This window comes from Melozone crissalis, unplaced genomic scaffold (assembly GCF_028551555.1).
Source record: "Melozone crissalis strain CALT ecotype California unplaced genomic scaffold, PUWL_Pcris_2 ptg000013l_1, whole genome shotgun sequence".
In the NCBI taxonomy this organism is placed as follows: Eukaryota; Metazoa; Chordata; class Aves; order Passeriformes; family Passerellidae; genus Melozone; species Melozone crissalis.
Genome location: NW_026535791.1, coordinates 19554906 through 19569983, shown reverse-complemented (window position 1 = coordinate 19569983; position 15078 = coordinate 19554906). Strand labels below are relative to the sequence as shown.

General features: G+C 35.0%; 1 protein-coding gene across 1 annotated transcript in view; it reads right to left on the bottom strand.

The window, feature by feature from the left end:
* Nucleotides 1-434: 434 nt before the first annotated feature.
* TDRD3 (tudor domain containing 3) overlaps nt 435-15078 on the bottom strand; it is a 95415-nt gene continuing 80771 nt past the window's right edge. Inside the window, exons 13-14 of the mRNA XM_054271391.1 lie at nt 5913-6049; nt 435-2510 (exon numbers count right to left, since the gene is read on the bottom strand). Of these exons, the coding sequence (XP_054127366.1) occupies nt 5930-6049 (120 nt within the window). The 3' untranslated portion in view covers nt 435-2510; nt 5913-5929. The remainder of the gene's footprint in view (nt 2511-5912; nt 6050-15078) is intronic.

Here is a 15078-nt window from a genome sequence, read left to right as displayed (position 1 = left end):
CAAGTTCAGGAGCTTGCTTTTGCTGTTGCTTTTGATGAACTGGAAGTTAACTTTTACATCAGTTTTGAAGACCTATCTAGATACAGTAATTTCTTCTGAACACAAAAACTAAATAAATTAATGTTGTTCTTGTGCATGCAAACTTTACTAAAGTATGACTGGCAAATTATTGTAATTTTGGTTTTGTTGGACTATGCAAATGGAGAATATAATTTATATACCTACCTAGTTTATTGGCATGTTGTTTCCAGATACAGAAATAAATAAGCATGAATATATAAATTCTTGCTTTTCAAAATAGGTTGATGCAATAACTTTTTAACTATTCAAACAACAGTTCTTCAGATCCTGAAAGGCAGAACTTTCAGCATATATTATGTCAATTGAAGCCAAAGCCAAAAGCAATCATAAAACATACGAAGATTACATGACTTTTCAAAGAAGACTCTGGAGCTGTTTGCTTACTCTGGCTTTCTAGATACGCAGCTCCCTTAAAAAGACCAGGAAATAGTCTTTAATGTTTCACAAAGAAAAACAACATTCTCAAGGATATTTCATTTGCCTACAGCTGCACATACATGTCATAATCTCAGAATGCCATAGCCACTAGAGAGGAATGCTGCTTTGTATTTGTAGAGTCTTAAAATTTCATAACAAGGCATTATTTTTTAAAGTTCACTAAATCAGACTGTAGTTTTCTTTATTTTATGATTTAGTTCACAGCAAGAATGAAAGCCCAAAAGAACATAAAAGTTATTTTAATTTCAGAAGTTGCTTTGGTACACTGACTGTAGGGCTTGTTTAATGCACATCCTCTTTGCAAAGGAAAGTCAAAACTGCTTTTTAAAACAATGCTATGGCTGCATTTCTTAATGAAGCTGAATAGCTGCTGTCAGTAGTCTTAGCAATAATTCTGGAAGTAAAATATTCAACATGCAATGTATTAGATCTACAGTTTATTTATTGCTGGTACAATTTAGCAGAACTGACCAGGATGTTTCATACTATTTGTAAAGTGGTTTCTAATGGAAATCTAACAAACTTCATAAAACTTTTTGTGCATTAGTTGATAGTGAGGAACTTTAACACTGTACAGCTCATGTTTAAAACTTCCAAAAGTCTTTAGAATTATTAGTAAGGTTCATCGTAATTATGAAGAAGTTGTTTATGATCCATTAAGACAGCAAAACATTTGGTTGCTTACTATTCTGCAAAAATGTATGTGATTGGTAAGATTTGATTGCATCCAGACAATAATCCATATTCTGTACTGCAGATACATTCAATTACATCCTCAATATAAAACTTCTTATCATCCAAATAAACAAAGTTCTATTCAAACAGTTTTGTATGAGCACTCAGAGAGAAATACAGCAGAATTAGCTGTACAATTTATACCATCAATACATCTCTCAGGTATAATTCTATCTCTACAAAACTACCTCAAAACACATGTGCTATTTCAGTCTTAAATGATCAGCATAAGGCTTAGAAGGGATTTCCAGGTTACCTAGATTTTGAGTGCTTCTCAGCCAAAGAAATAGTGAAATTTCAACTATTTGTCATAATCACATAAGGTTCAAAGATACAGCTTAGAATGAAAAGTAGTTTGACATAAGATTTTTTCAAACATCAATGACAACTGAAAAAATTCTAGTAATATGAAGCAATGAAAGCATAGTTTAAAATTACAAGAAAGTACCTACTATCCAACAGCTCGCACATGTGCATTTATACACATATTTATGCTTAAAATACCAATGTGCATTATTTTGTGTTTAAATGACTTTTCTGTACCTTTTAGAAATGTTCCTATTTCTTTAATATAAATATTCCTATAAAGAACATATTTACCTCAAATTACTTAGAAAATTACTATTGAAACTGATTATTTTCTTTCTTTCTCCTGTTTGACCGTCTGGTCACAGATCATGAAAAACACAATAAGCAAATCTATAATTTGTCTTTCAGCAACTTTGGAAAATAAACAAAAAAAACATAGTCAAAAGCCTATTCAGAATTTTACTGTACAATTAGCTGAATTTTTTTAACATGTTTCACTAATACTAACCAAAAATCTAAATGAAATGCCCAACCCTGTCAGCTTTTGAGAAAATATGCTTTAATTTTACTTTACTAGAAGCAATATTAGAAGTAAAATCAGTTAAAAAATTAAGAAAAAATCATGATACATTATGATGTTAACTAACAATGGAGGCTCAGTAAAAAGAATGCAAGGCAAAGAATGGAATAGTGCACTGTGGTTTTATTGATGGTAGCAATGACAATTTGCCTCTTTCATATGTAAAAAGTATTTAGCTTCATTTAACTAAGAACTTTAAAAAAGTCTTTTGTGGTGTCAGGTCCAAATTCCTTCTGCTCACATGAGCTTTCTTTGTTCCATCCTGCTGCTTGGAAAACCCCAAAATTTCTTCTAGAAGAAGTGTTCAGCAAGTTGGGAGCTGCCAGTGAATTCCCCCCGACTCCAAGAAGGTTTCTAAATGAAAAAACTAAAATACAACAGATAAGGACAAAAAGTATTGGCACTTAAGAAACCATAAGCACCCCCCATCCCTGGGATCTGCAACATAGGCTACACTGTCACTTTATTTTCTTCCTCCAAAAGAGTGAATATCTGCTTTTCAGTACTTACAGAGACACAATTGTTTAAAAGAATAAATCAGAAGGCTGCACTTCAATGCAATAAATATGATCGGTCCAATACAAAGAACACTTTCTGGTTTAGACCTCTCTCTCACAAAACCACAATTTCTCCATTGTTAAGGACTTCAATACAGATTTTATAGCAAAGGTGGCAAGGTGTTGATTAGCTCTGTCATGAATTAAAGGAGGATCTAAAAAGCATATAAGGACCAAGCACTTACAGATATACACTCATAGGTTCTTTCAATCTCCTCCAAAAGTTCTGACCCTTCAAAACACTCATTTCTGATTATTTGCTCGGCTTTGATTTCAGACTATTAAGACATTCTACATAGAAAGTGTAACCTCAGGATGCATTTTTATTATTGTTAGATTCTAGATCTTGTATCGTGCCTCTCTAGGAGGAGTATCTTATTTTACAGACCTGTTAAACCTAGTATTGATTCATACCCACATAAAATTCCCCCTGACTGACTTAAAGTGCTGACTTAGTGTTCTCCACCTCACACTGCTGGATATTAGTAAATGATAATGTTTATGTCAACTGCAACCCCAGTGAGGTACTGACTATCCCATACTTCTACTTTATCTATCTGTCTTCATAAAAATCATCAGGTCAAAACTTCCTGCAAATCTGCAGTGTTCATCCCCCTCCATCTTTTTTAGAAGTCCCCTTTTAAAACTGAAATACTGCAATAAGATCCCTTTAGACTCTTCCCCAGACTGAACAGCTGCATTGATCCAAATTCCACTTTTAAAAAACAACTCAGAATTTTAAAATCTTGAACCTTCTTCCACTTAAGACCCCTTGAAGTACAGACAAAGATTTTGAACTGATTATTTGGTAATAGCTATTCCAGGTGTGTATGCCCAAATGCAACACCTGAATGAGTGTACTGAACACTAATCCAGGAAGCAGTACAGCCTCATTTCTGCGTTGCTGCACCACTGCAGTTGACACAAGTGATATAAGATTATATAGGTAGATCTAAAAGGTTTTGGGTTTGAATTGACACCTTGACTGTATGGACCTCATGCTTCATCTTTGATATATCCCTATCATACCCAATACAAATATAGCCAGCAAACTTCAGTTTTAGTATTGCTTAAATTGCCTTTGAGAACAAGATACCTTGGAATTTTAAATGTTACAAACTACAACATCAAAATTCTATGGAATTTATCAATTTATAATATAAAATAGGAATCACCAATGGTTTTCCAATCACCAATCCCTTTAAGAAAAAGACACTAAGTTAGTTAACACAATAGAGAGATACTCCCTTTAAGTAAGTGAAGGTGTCACTAATAAAAGATCTGTTGAAGAGGTAAAGCATCCTGCAGTGGAAAGTTGTGTTAAAATTATGTCTCACTGGATCCTGTAAAACTTCCCCAATAAATTCTGTTTTCATTTAACAGGTTATTAAAAACTTGAAATAAGAACACTATGCCATGCTCTCAAAAGATCTAAGAAATGAAAATGAGGCAGAATCCATATAGAAATCAACTTCTAGGAAGTGACAGTTAATATTCCTGAACTTTTACATATCAAGACATGAAAGCTACATTGTTGTACAAGTCCAGGTAAACTGAAAACAATTTAGAAAAGGACTGGGTTTTATTTTCTGCCTCCATTTAAAACCAGTGAAGAATTGATTACACCAACCACTTATTTTTGGGAAAGCCCAAGGGAAAGGAAAAGCTGTGAAGGCTTATTTTCTGTGTCAGGTAAGTTTTGATACCGGATCTACTGTCTATTTAAAGCAGGACCCCATTATAATCTTTAAAATAAAGTATAGGAACTCCTGCAAGGAAAAATCATCTGTGCCTTAGAGAGGTTGTTCCTTATCCACCAACAAGTAACTTGTTCTTGAGATAAAGGCATTACTGCCACTCTCCCTGCTGCCTCATAGCTGACCAAAGCTAAGTAGAGTTTTCCAGATTTATACTGTAAAATTAGAGAAATACCAAAAATATTTCCTAAGAAACAAAAAAATTCCCTGGCTTTGACTGCTGTGTACACTTCACATCTCTCATTCAACTGATCACCCTGACACTGCTCAGGGCCAACTCTGCTGTTTAAAACTCTGCTCAGTGCATATTCCAGAATAATTTGTGCATGAACTGTCTCAGGACATGTTTACTAATAGTGATTGATACAGGTACTTAAAAAAGAAATTCAAGTTATACTGGCAAAAATAGAACAATTATCACCTCTCTTACATTGCCAGTACTGCCATAAATGAAAAATACATTTTAACATATACTCTAAAAAGTAGAATCATATGTTGCATGTCAGAAATATCAAAAGGTACGAAGATCAGCTGCATGTGTTAAGCCAACAAAATGTGGAAGACTAGAGTAATGAAAAGAACAAAAAAGAGATTGGTAAAAACAAACTGGCTAGTAAAAAGAAAAATCAGATTCAAGATAAAGACATACTATGGGTGCACATCAAATATTAGTGACTTATCAAAGCTTTCTTTAGTCAGGATAGACTTCAGACCATCTTTTGTGTATTAAGGATTTAGAATACCAACCAGTGAAATGAAAGCAGCACAGTTTATGAGATTTGTTCAGTGAAATTACTGCAACTGTTTAATCTGGCTGACTTTTTAAAATGTATTAATCTATGTAGTAGGTATCTTTTCTAAGGAAGATATAAAATCCCTTAATTTCTGGTAATTAATAAAGTATAGGTACAAGTCTATCCTCAAGATTCAGAGTATCATAAATATTCATTTTCTGTTCACCTCCCTATTTAATGGTGAACTCACAGATTTTATATTTCTCCTTCTCATGCAAGCACAATGGCAGAAAGGATGTTTATTCACATAAATGGCTAATAAAAAGTAGAATATGGGACCTTGGACAGAGCTAGACAGTCCTGAGCTCAGCAGGGACTGCAGCCACTTCCTTCAAATAAGCTTGCTTCAAATGTATGTGAGTCAGAGAATCTTGCTGCTGCTGCTGCTCTCAGATGAAAAAGCATCAGGAAAAAAACTTTCTGAGATTATATGAGTCTTGACATAAAGCAAAAGCCAAAAGCTATTTGTTGAAGTGTTTTTATTGCTTTCCCTCTTCCCACAGATATATTAAGTCCTCCTAAGACACAAAATTCAGAGAAACAGAGATATCCAACTTCTATCACAAATATGCCAATATCCCTAAGAAAAATATAGAACAATCCAGATTTGTTTATCTTGAAATCTAAACCAATATATAAAGCACTGGTACCTTATATTTACCTTTCTTTTCTCATTAATCAGTTTCTAGCTCGGGGGGGTTGATAAAATTGTTGAGTGGGTCGTGTGGACCGCCGTGGCTGACCATCACCTCCTCTGCGGAATTCTAGAGTTTGCTCATACGTCTCTTCCTCCTCCTCCTGTGGGTAAACAGCATTGTTTTAAACTAAAGAGGTGGGAAATGCATGATGCATGAGTTGGTATTTGCACACATCCAAACGCACACCACATACAGACATATACATGGAGGGGTGAATCCATGCACACATAGCAACTGCTGCTTCTGTGCCCATGAGCACTTACTAAAATAAGTGAAGGATGGAAGTGGGCTTCTCAAACCTAGGAAAGCTAACAACATCAAGCAGACAAATCTCAAAACTCAATCCCCAGGGCAACAGAAGTGATTAAATATTTGCAGGGAAGAAAAAATCATATTTATTAAATAAAAATTATTTTCCAAGAATCATACAGGCAACAAACTCATACAGGCAAAATAACCTCAATAACCTGCCAGATCAAGAGAAATATCAACTTTCAGGAGTTCACAAATGTGTGTGGAATGAAATAAAAGTATTAGGAAATGGAATTACAAGGAATGGCATCTGGAAATATGCATGCTTAATAAACACATCTGAAATACTAGACAAAAATCTATGATGCAGTAATAATGAAAAAAGCCTACAAGTAGAGTGAACAATTTAGAGATGTATTTTCTATGTGCAGCAATAATAAATATATGCTCTGAATAATGAGAGGGGAAGTAAATGTCTGCAATATTCAGTTACTCCTAGGCATCTTCAAACCAGAAAGATATTCACAAAGTATTCAGAGGTGAAAAAATAAAAAATTTTAAAATAATCAAAATACTGGAGAATGACTTACAAAGATTAAAATAACTACATATTTATTTTGGTCAAGAAATAGCGAATGGAAAAACATTCATCTAGTGGAATATCTGAATGTGGTACACATTGAAGAGAGAGAAAAAATTTAAGAGTATAAGAGTTTATATTAAAGAAAAAATTATAGGCTGAAAAAATAAAAAAGCTCACAAGAATGAGTATGATTGTCAAATACTGTCTCAGAAAAACAGGTTTGATTTTATTTCTTTAATATTTTTATACTGTAGCAGACACCAGGTCTAGTGGGAACTTGCTGGAAGAAATTAGTTTTTGGGAAAAAGTACTGGATATGTAACTCTCAATCCCTTTTATTCACAACATAGGAACATAAAGCAACACAAAGCAAGAGCATTGAATGGTTCATTAGAAGTTTATCAACAATTCCAACACCCAGGAACTGCCAGAGTGCAGCATGCACATAACAGATTAAGCAAGTCAAAGCAGTAAAATATTTCACTTTAAGCAACAGAAAGGAAAACCTACAGCTTAAGTTTCTTTCTGTTGTGAAAAGTGAGATCTTACTCAAGAAACTTCTCTTTCTGAATTAGCATGAATATGAATAAACATGCATTTTTAAAGTAACAGTTACAAACAACCACATTCCTCTTGGTAAGGTCTCCTATTTAGAGGGCACATCTGTGGTCACAGCTATATTTCCAGATAAAGCATTACTACAGAGAGCCTGAAACAACTGTGGAAGAAAGCAGATTTTCAGCACTAAATACAGCATAACCGATTTATATCTCTTAGTTTCACTGTAGCTGAAGGCCAAGAAAGAAAGTTCTGCCATAAAACCTTTCTCAGTGTACTTCTTTTACCACCTGTAGTACTATAAATTCCCTCACATAAAGAGGTTCAGAGACACTGATTATAAAAAAAAAAATCAATAGAGCATTAGATGTCTAACACAAAAGTCCCCACACTCTGCAATATTGCTAGCCCGAGTTCAAACACTCAACTTAGTATATGAGATCATCTCCCATCACTGACAATGCAAGCTGCACTAGCAGCAAATGTTTAAAAGTAAGCTAAATGCCTGAAGTGGTCGAAATACCTTTCAGTACACCCTTTCAGAGTATACCTTTCAGTGTATCCTGAGAAACATGAATAGCTGAAAATAGCACAGAATTTAAATAGTTCAGTGTATACCATCTCAACTGTAACAACTAACCTCTTTTTGAGGCTAAGCACATCAGAGCAAATTTCTACAGCAGCAAATCTTCATCAAATCTCAAAGTTAATGTTGTTGATCCTTTGAACTCAGTAAAGCCAAATTAAAACCAGTATCTCTATTATACACTTCTATTTTGGTGTAATTGTCTTTACACAGTGAATGAAAAGCTTCACATGCATGCATTCCAAATTAAGAAATTTTACTGCAACAGTCAAGAGTGAAATGTGAAATCACATTCACTTTCTTGAGGATCTAAAAAATGTGGATGCGAGCAGTGCAGCAAATTGTAATAAAAAACCAAGTTACAGAACACCTTTCAAATGTTCCCTGATTCCTTTCTATGCACAGTGGCTCCACACAATTACTGACTGTCCTGTTGAATTCTGCCATCGTCTCGTCAGATGACACACTGTCATTTCTTGGATCTTACCTATTCACATTTGATCCTAAATGGATCTAATGTTCTCTGAATTAACAATTTGCCAAGTCATCTTTATTAAAAATTTCTTACTTTAGAAGTAACTGAATTGCTTTTCTGTCATCATTTCTTCATCATTGACCCTCAATTCACTACTGCTGATCTTTCACCATTTATTGCCATTTTACTTCCACAGAATTACAGAACAGATAAAGGTTGGAAGGGACCCACTGGGGGTCATCAGGTCCAACCTCCTGCTCAGGCAGGGTCATCCCAGAGCACAGTGCACAGGACTGTGTCCAGATAGTTCTTGAATATCTCCAGTGAGGGAGAGTCCACAACCTCTCTGGACACTCTGTTCCTGTGTGCAGTCACTTGCACAATAATGAAGTTCTTTCTCATATTCAGGTAGAACTTCCTGTGCTTCAGTTTCTGCCCACTGACTCTTGTTCTATTGGCTGGACCACCAAGAAGAGCCTGGCTCTCTCCTCTGGACACCCTCCCTACGTTGGGAAGATTTTACTCTCAGTCTTGTTCAAGCAAAGCAGGCACAGCCTATTTAACATTTTTTCAATTTTAAGGAAATTTCTTAATACCTTAAAGAAACAATTAATACCATTTTATGGACTTTTATCTCACTTTATTTTAAAATTTCTCCACCCTACTAAAAACTGCCATTTTCTGGAACAGCATGCACTCTTTGTAGGCAAAACTTTGTGTATCTTATGTTCACTTCCTTGTTTTTCTGTTCTTCAACCAAAAATTTTAAATGTCTATACTTCTTCCATTATAACTACAGTTAGGGCACTCATCTTGCTATCAACTCTACTTTTTCAATCTTTCTCACTGCTTGCTTTCAATTTATCAGTTGCTTGTGACTCATTCTAAATTATTCTTATCCATATAAGATCTAGATTACATTTTATAAAGCAAAGGTGTCTACAAATCTCTCTTAGAACATCTTTATTCTCCTTCTATTATCAGTAGATGCTTTATATTAGTATGCTGCTCTAAAAATTTATGTATTTTATTATCTCCATACTTCAGCTTATTTTCCATTATTTATCTAAAATTCCAGGATCAAGGACTCTGTTAGTGCTTACACAATGCCCACCTCGGACTATGAACACAGATTAAATGATAGCACTAAGCACAACTGCTAAAGACAGGAGAAACTGGCAGACCCATAGGAAAAAGCAAGGAAAGGTTCACAATGCAAACAATGAAAAGCACAAAGAATTATTTCTGCACTAACAGATTAGAATGAAGAGAGAGAGGATGGAACATGACAGCATTCTTCAGGTATTTAAAAAAAAGAGGACAAACGGGGAAGAATAAGTAATTTGAAAATTTATCTTCCATTCAAAGTTTTGCTGTAAAAATCTGCTGTTACTTTTGATGTTTTCTTTCCATCTCATAAGAAAAGTGAGAACTTTTGATGGCTTCTTTCCATCTCATAAAAACAGTGACAACTAAAGAAGGGCAAAATGGGAACATATGCACAGCCAGTGCTTATATTTTGGACCCATATACTCTGAAGAGCTTGTACCACCACCATATTTGACCAGCTGAGCTTAGTGAAAGAGCAAGTAACTTCCATCCAGATGAGTGACTACCAGCCTGCTTTTATATAAAAAAGTCAATGGATGTCGTAGCTGCAGAATACAGTTATAAATCCAGCATTTAACATACTTCACCAACCAATTTATTCTTCAAATGAACAATATTAGAGCAGAGTAAATTTATATTTCATTAAAAGCTTTCTCTCTGAATTTCAACTGTAAGACTTCTTTCATTGCATTCAAAAGAACTGTTTAGAGACTTATTTTTAAAACACAGTCATTTGAAGTAAATATTTCATACATACATAACTTCTGAGAATGAATAGAAGGATTGCAGTAAAGAACCAGACAGAACTTATGCATTGACACAAAAGCTGTGCTGAATGCTGTGCTCACACATATTTAGGAAGCAGTAGCAAGTCACAGCTGATCAGCTCCTGCACTTTTGCCACTTACAAAGTAGTTACCTCTGTCTATTACTGCTTACAGATAGAAAATTCTGCTCCATTCACTGGGGCCTTCTGCTGAAGCTTTTCAATTATAGCTCTCTGTGGGCTATTAAGGGATGAACACCCAAGCCTGTGCAGGGAGGCATGAAGAAGCAGCATGTAGAAGCAGTGTGGGGCCAGGGACTGTGGGACAAAGAGGAGACAGAAGGCAAAGAAAGAAAGCAGAAGATATTTTCCATTTAGGTAGCGTAAAGCCTCTGTTTCAGTTAAACTGTAGTTTTAACTTCACCCACACACTGAACACATGGGGAACTTGCTGGTTCAGTACAAAGAGAATGTTGGCTTCCTTGTAAAATGACTTTTTCTTTCATGTCCATTTCAAATTCCATTTCCTGATCCAGATTTAATGCCTCTTTGCACTGCCCACTCTTCAGGCAACAGCTGTCTCCTGCTGTTAAAACACCAAGTGATCTCTTTTTTCTTGGTTAAATTCCTTTCTCGGATTTTGCTTCTTTTTCCTAATCATCCAGTGTTGAGTTCCTTGAATACTTGTTTTGGTTTTTGCATTTTCTACTTACCAGTGCTTGGATCAATCAAAAACAGACTGCAAGATTATCCAGATGAATAAAAAAAAAAAAAAAAGCAGAGAAAACTCATGCTATGGCCACATTGAAAAATTCACAAGTACTCTAGAAATAGCTAAATGTCATTAATTTTAAATTATTTTATATGCAATATATTAAATAACCCATATTTGCAAGGAAAAAATTAATTTGCTGAAGTGTTTACAGTATTCTCTGGAACTTCTACTTTATTAGAATACTTAAATGGATTCTTTGAATTCTGTAATAACTAAGAATAAAGCAGGATTTTGTGGGGGGGAAAAAGGGTTTGTTATACAACTTTATAGTGGCTTTAGGCAGTAATTTCAGAAATTACTATCAAATGATGTGTAAAAATTTTAAGTAAAAGAGGAAGTATGACTAATGTAGATTTTTCAAGGGTCTCAACCAAGTACTGACTTTTTTTTGAAGTGTCTATTACAGAATAATTCAACATATTTGTTCTTCATCAATTTTCTTCGCAAGAGAGGCTTCTTACCTAAAATATCCATTCCTTTCACAGAGTAATCTTCCCCCAGAGTAACCTTTGTAAGCCTGCAGATGCTCACTTTTCCCTCCCCAGCGTACAACACATCTATATTAGACTGGGCCTATGGGCATTCAAATTCCTGAAGAACTTGAATGAGAAGAGTAAGTGGGGTTCGAGATCTGCATACAGCCAACCCCTCACTGACATCAGATCATTAATATAAACTCTTAGCCCTATTACTGCCTTATCTTCTGTCTGTAAAGAACATGCAAGATAAACAACTGTAAAGGATCTAAAGGGTACACAAGTTCTTCTCCTACTTGAACCTTACGACCCAATAAGCACCTCACTGCATATAGGACTTTGCAAGCCTTAGGTAACTAGTACAGACACGTGAGTATGAACCTGTTTTTGCTGCATGTACAGTCCTCCATAGGTAACTCTTGTTTGCCTTTTGTGTTTCAGCCACCAATAGCTTTGTTGAAGTTTTTAGCCCTAGCTTCACTCCAGTAAAATTATGTATTAGGTAAAACAGTAGTGGCAGAAATGGAAATGTTAAATGTATCATGGCAACAATTAAGGAAATTAAATTGTCCTCAAATGCATAAAATTGAGTTCTGTGAATTCAGAAAATTTTGAACTGCAACTACAAAATTATTTTTTGTTGCCATTCTATATGTAGCCAGAATAATCCCTCCCCCTTCACAAAATGTTTTAATCTACTGTACTAGTGATGTCTTTCTCCTTCACTGCTTCTCAAATTCTATGAGATTTTGATGTACTACACAAATAAGCTCTGTACAAAGCCTTTTATCCAAGAGAGAAAACCAGTAAATATTTCCCTAATGAAAGAGCAGTCAATTTAAACAGCGACTGACCTTACAACAAACCTGCTGTAATGGCATTTAAAAAATAAACAGAAAACCAGTAAAACATATACCTATTGTTACCCTTATTTACACTTAGAAAAAGGAAATTATCCTTATGAGGATATGCCTTTTTCTCCACTGAACACAGATGGGCCACAAGCAAATATGCTCCTAACTACACATGTAAAACTAAGTGGCATGGAACTATCCCATAATAACTGTTGTTTTCCCATGTTCCAAATAATCATTTCAAGATGACCCTTCTCTGAGTAGTCTTCTCTTTAGCATCTGAAATAAATTAATGATAATAAATATTTTCTGTTGATTTTCATTAACCAAAGGTTAACCAAACGTTAACCAAATGTTTCATTAACCAAACATAACCAAAATTTTGTATTTTCTTGGCCAGTTTTTGTAAAATTCTAGAAATACTATAAATACTATAAATTTTATAAATAATATAATATATATTCTATATATTCTATAAGTACTGTCAGGACCAGCAATTTTTCAAGTAATGCCTTATTACACATCAGTTAAAGGTACTAGATTTATAATAAAATGATTTGGTAATACTGAAAAATTTAATATGCACTATTAATTTTAATTAGAATTATCTCATTTTCCTCTGTAGAAAATATAAAGAACCTGAGCTACAAAACCAGTTAATTTTTAAATGATTCTGCTAAAACAATACACATCTTGAGTTCTGAGTGAAGCAATAAACATTAGAAAGAAAGCAGAAGAAAATTAGTAATTTTTCAGAAAAAAAGTAAGAAATGCAAAATAAATGGATGAGCAAGGAAAATAATTACATACTTCATCTGAAACAACTAAAAGCAACAATAACTTAAATAATTAACTTGGAATCAGACATTTCTTTGTACTTCATTGTTTCAGCTGTGGAAACAAAACACTCGTTTTCTACATAGAAAATTTTTGGAATACATTTCCATAAAACTACAATAATGTAAGCCTGGGGCATGATTTTCCCACAGACATATTGCTGACTTATTGGTTCCCCTTAAGGGTATTGCACAGTTTATTCATACTTGCAGTCATTCCCTCTGGCACACGTGGAAATAAACACCCAACTCTTACTCTGCAGTTTGTGTGGAAATGGACACACTTTCCTGCAAATTTGTCACTGTGTTCTCAATACAGGAAAAGCCATGGATGTTAAAATTCCTTACAAGTACATATTTAAGCCATTCAGACCATATCCCTTTCACCAGTGAAAAGCTTCTTCACTGAGCAATATCAATATCAAACGATAAATATTTAAAGGTTTACTTTCAATTTCTAAAAGAAAAGTTGATACACTAAAGTAAGATATTCTATATAAATTAACACAGAACCAATGGACACATCAGGTTTTCTCCATTCATCCAGAAAGAAAACCACAAACTGGAAGTGGTTTTGCCAGGCTGATAATACAGACAGTCCTAAACTATAGCAAAAAGAATACCGCATAGACTGGGGGAAAAAATCAACACTCATTTTCTCTGCACAAAGTGCACTTGTGAGAAAAACCTTCTATAAGCCCATAGAAGGGTGGAAGTAGGGGGAAGCATTTGCTGTATCGCTGAACCTGTTTTAGCATGTAAACAGAAAGCCCTGCCAACATAAATTTGAGAAAGAAAGTACTCAGTGATGTCATGAGAAATTATCAAATGCTTTCCTATTAGGACACAAAATCACTATCAAAATCTTAATAGGGAATAAGAGAGCTTTGGTGACACTTTATGTGAAAAAGAAGGCCATGTGTACAACCTCACCCATGACAGAATTTGACATACAAATCCCAAAGTCCACACAGAGACAGAGGTGTATACTTAGTAAACAAACACCTATGTGAATTGATTGTGAATGACTGACCGCACACAAAATAAATTAGAAAGTTAAACATGGCAAAATTTATTTCCATAAATATACAGAAAAGTTCAAAAGAAATATATATATAAAACAACATTCAACTAAAAACTGAAACAAAATTGCATTAGGTAGTGCAGGGACCCAGCAATTTAAGAGACTTGAAACAGAATCTGCCCATGAGACAATACAGAACAGACCCATAAAAAAGAGAGTATCTTAACTTGAAAGTCAGGACCTCTATATTTTTTATACCTTGTATGCTTTACGTTTTAAAATAAAATTTGCTGAATTGCATCTATATTTTAGCTAATAACCATGACTTTAAAAGTACACCACATCATCCTGCAAGTTCTACAATAGGTTCAAAAGATGATGATGGGCAAAATATGCTTATAAACACTAGGAACTTTTTATACTGCTACAGGACAGAACAGCTGGTGGCTGGTCACAAACGGTGCTCCCCGGGGCTCAGTACTGGGACCAGTTCTGCTTTACATACTTATCAGTGATCTGGACAAGGGGATCAAGTGCACCCTCAGTCAGTCTGCAGATGACCCCAAGTTGGGTGGGAGTGTTGATCTGCTGGAGGGTAGAAGGATTCTACAAAGGATCTGGATGCGCTGGATCAATGGGCTGAGGCAGATTTTAAGAGGTTCAACAAGGCCAAGTGCCAGGTCCTGCACTCGGGTCACAACAGCCCCAGGCAGCTCCACAGGCTGGAGGCAGAGTGGCTGGAAAGCTGCTCAGTGGAAATGGCCCTGGGGGTGTGCTGGCTCAGAGTGGCTGTACATGATCCAGCTGTGCCCAGGTGGACAAGAGGGCCAATAG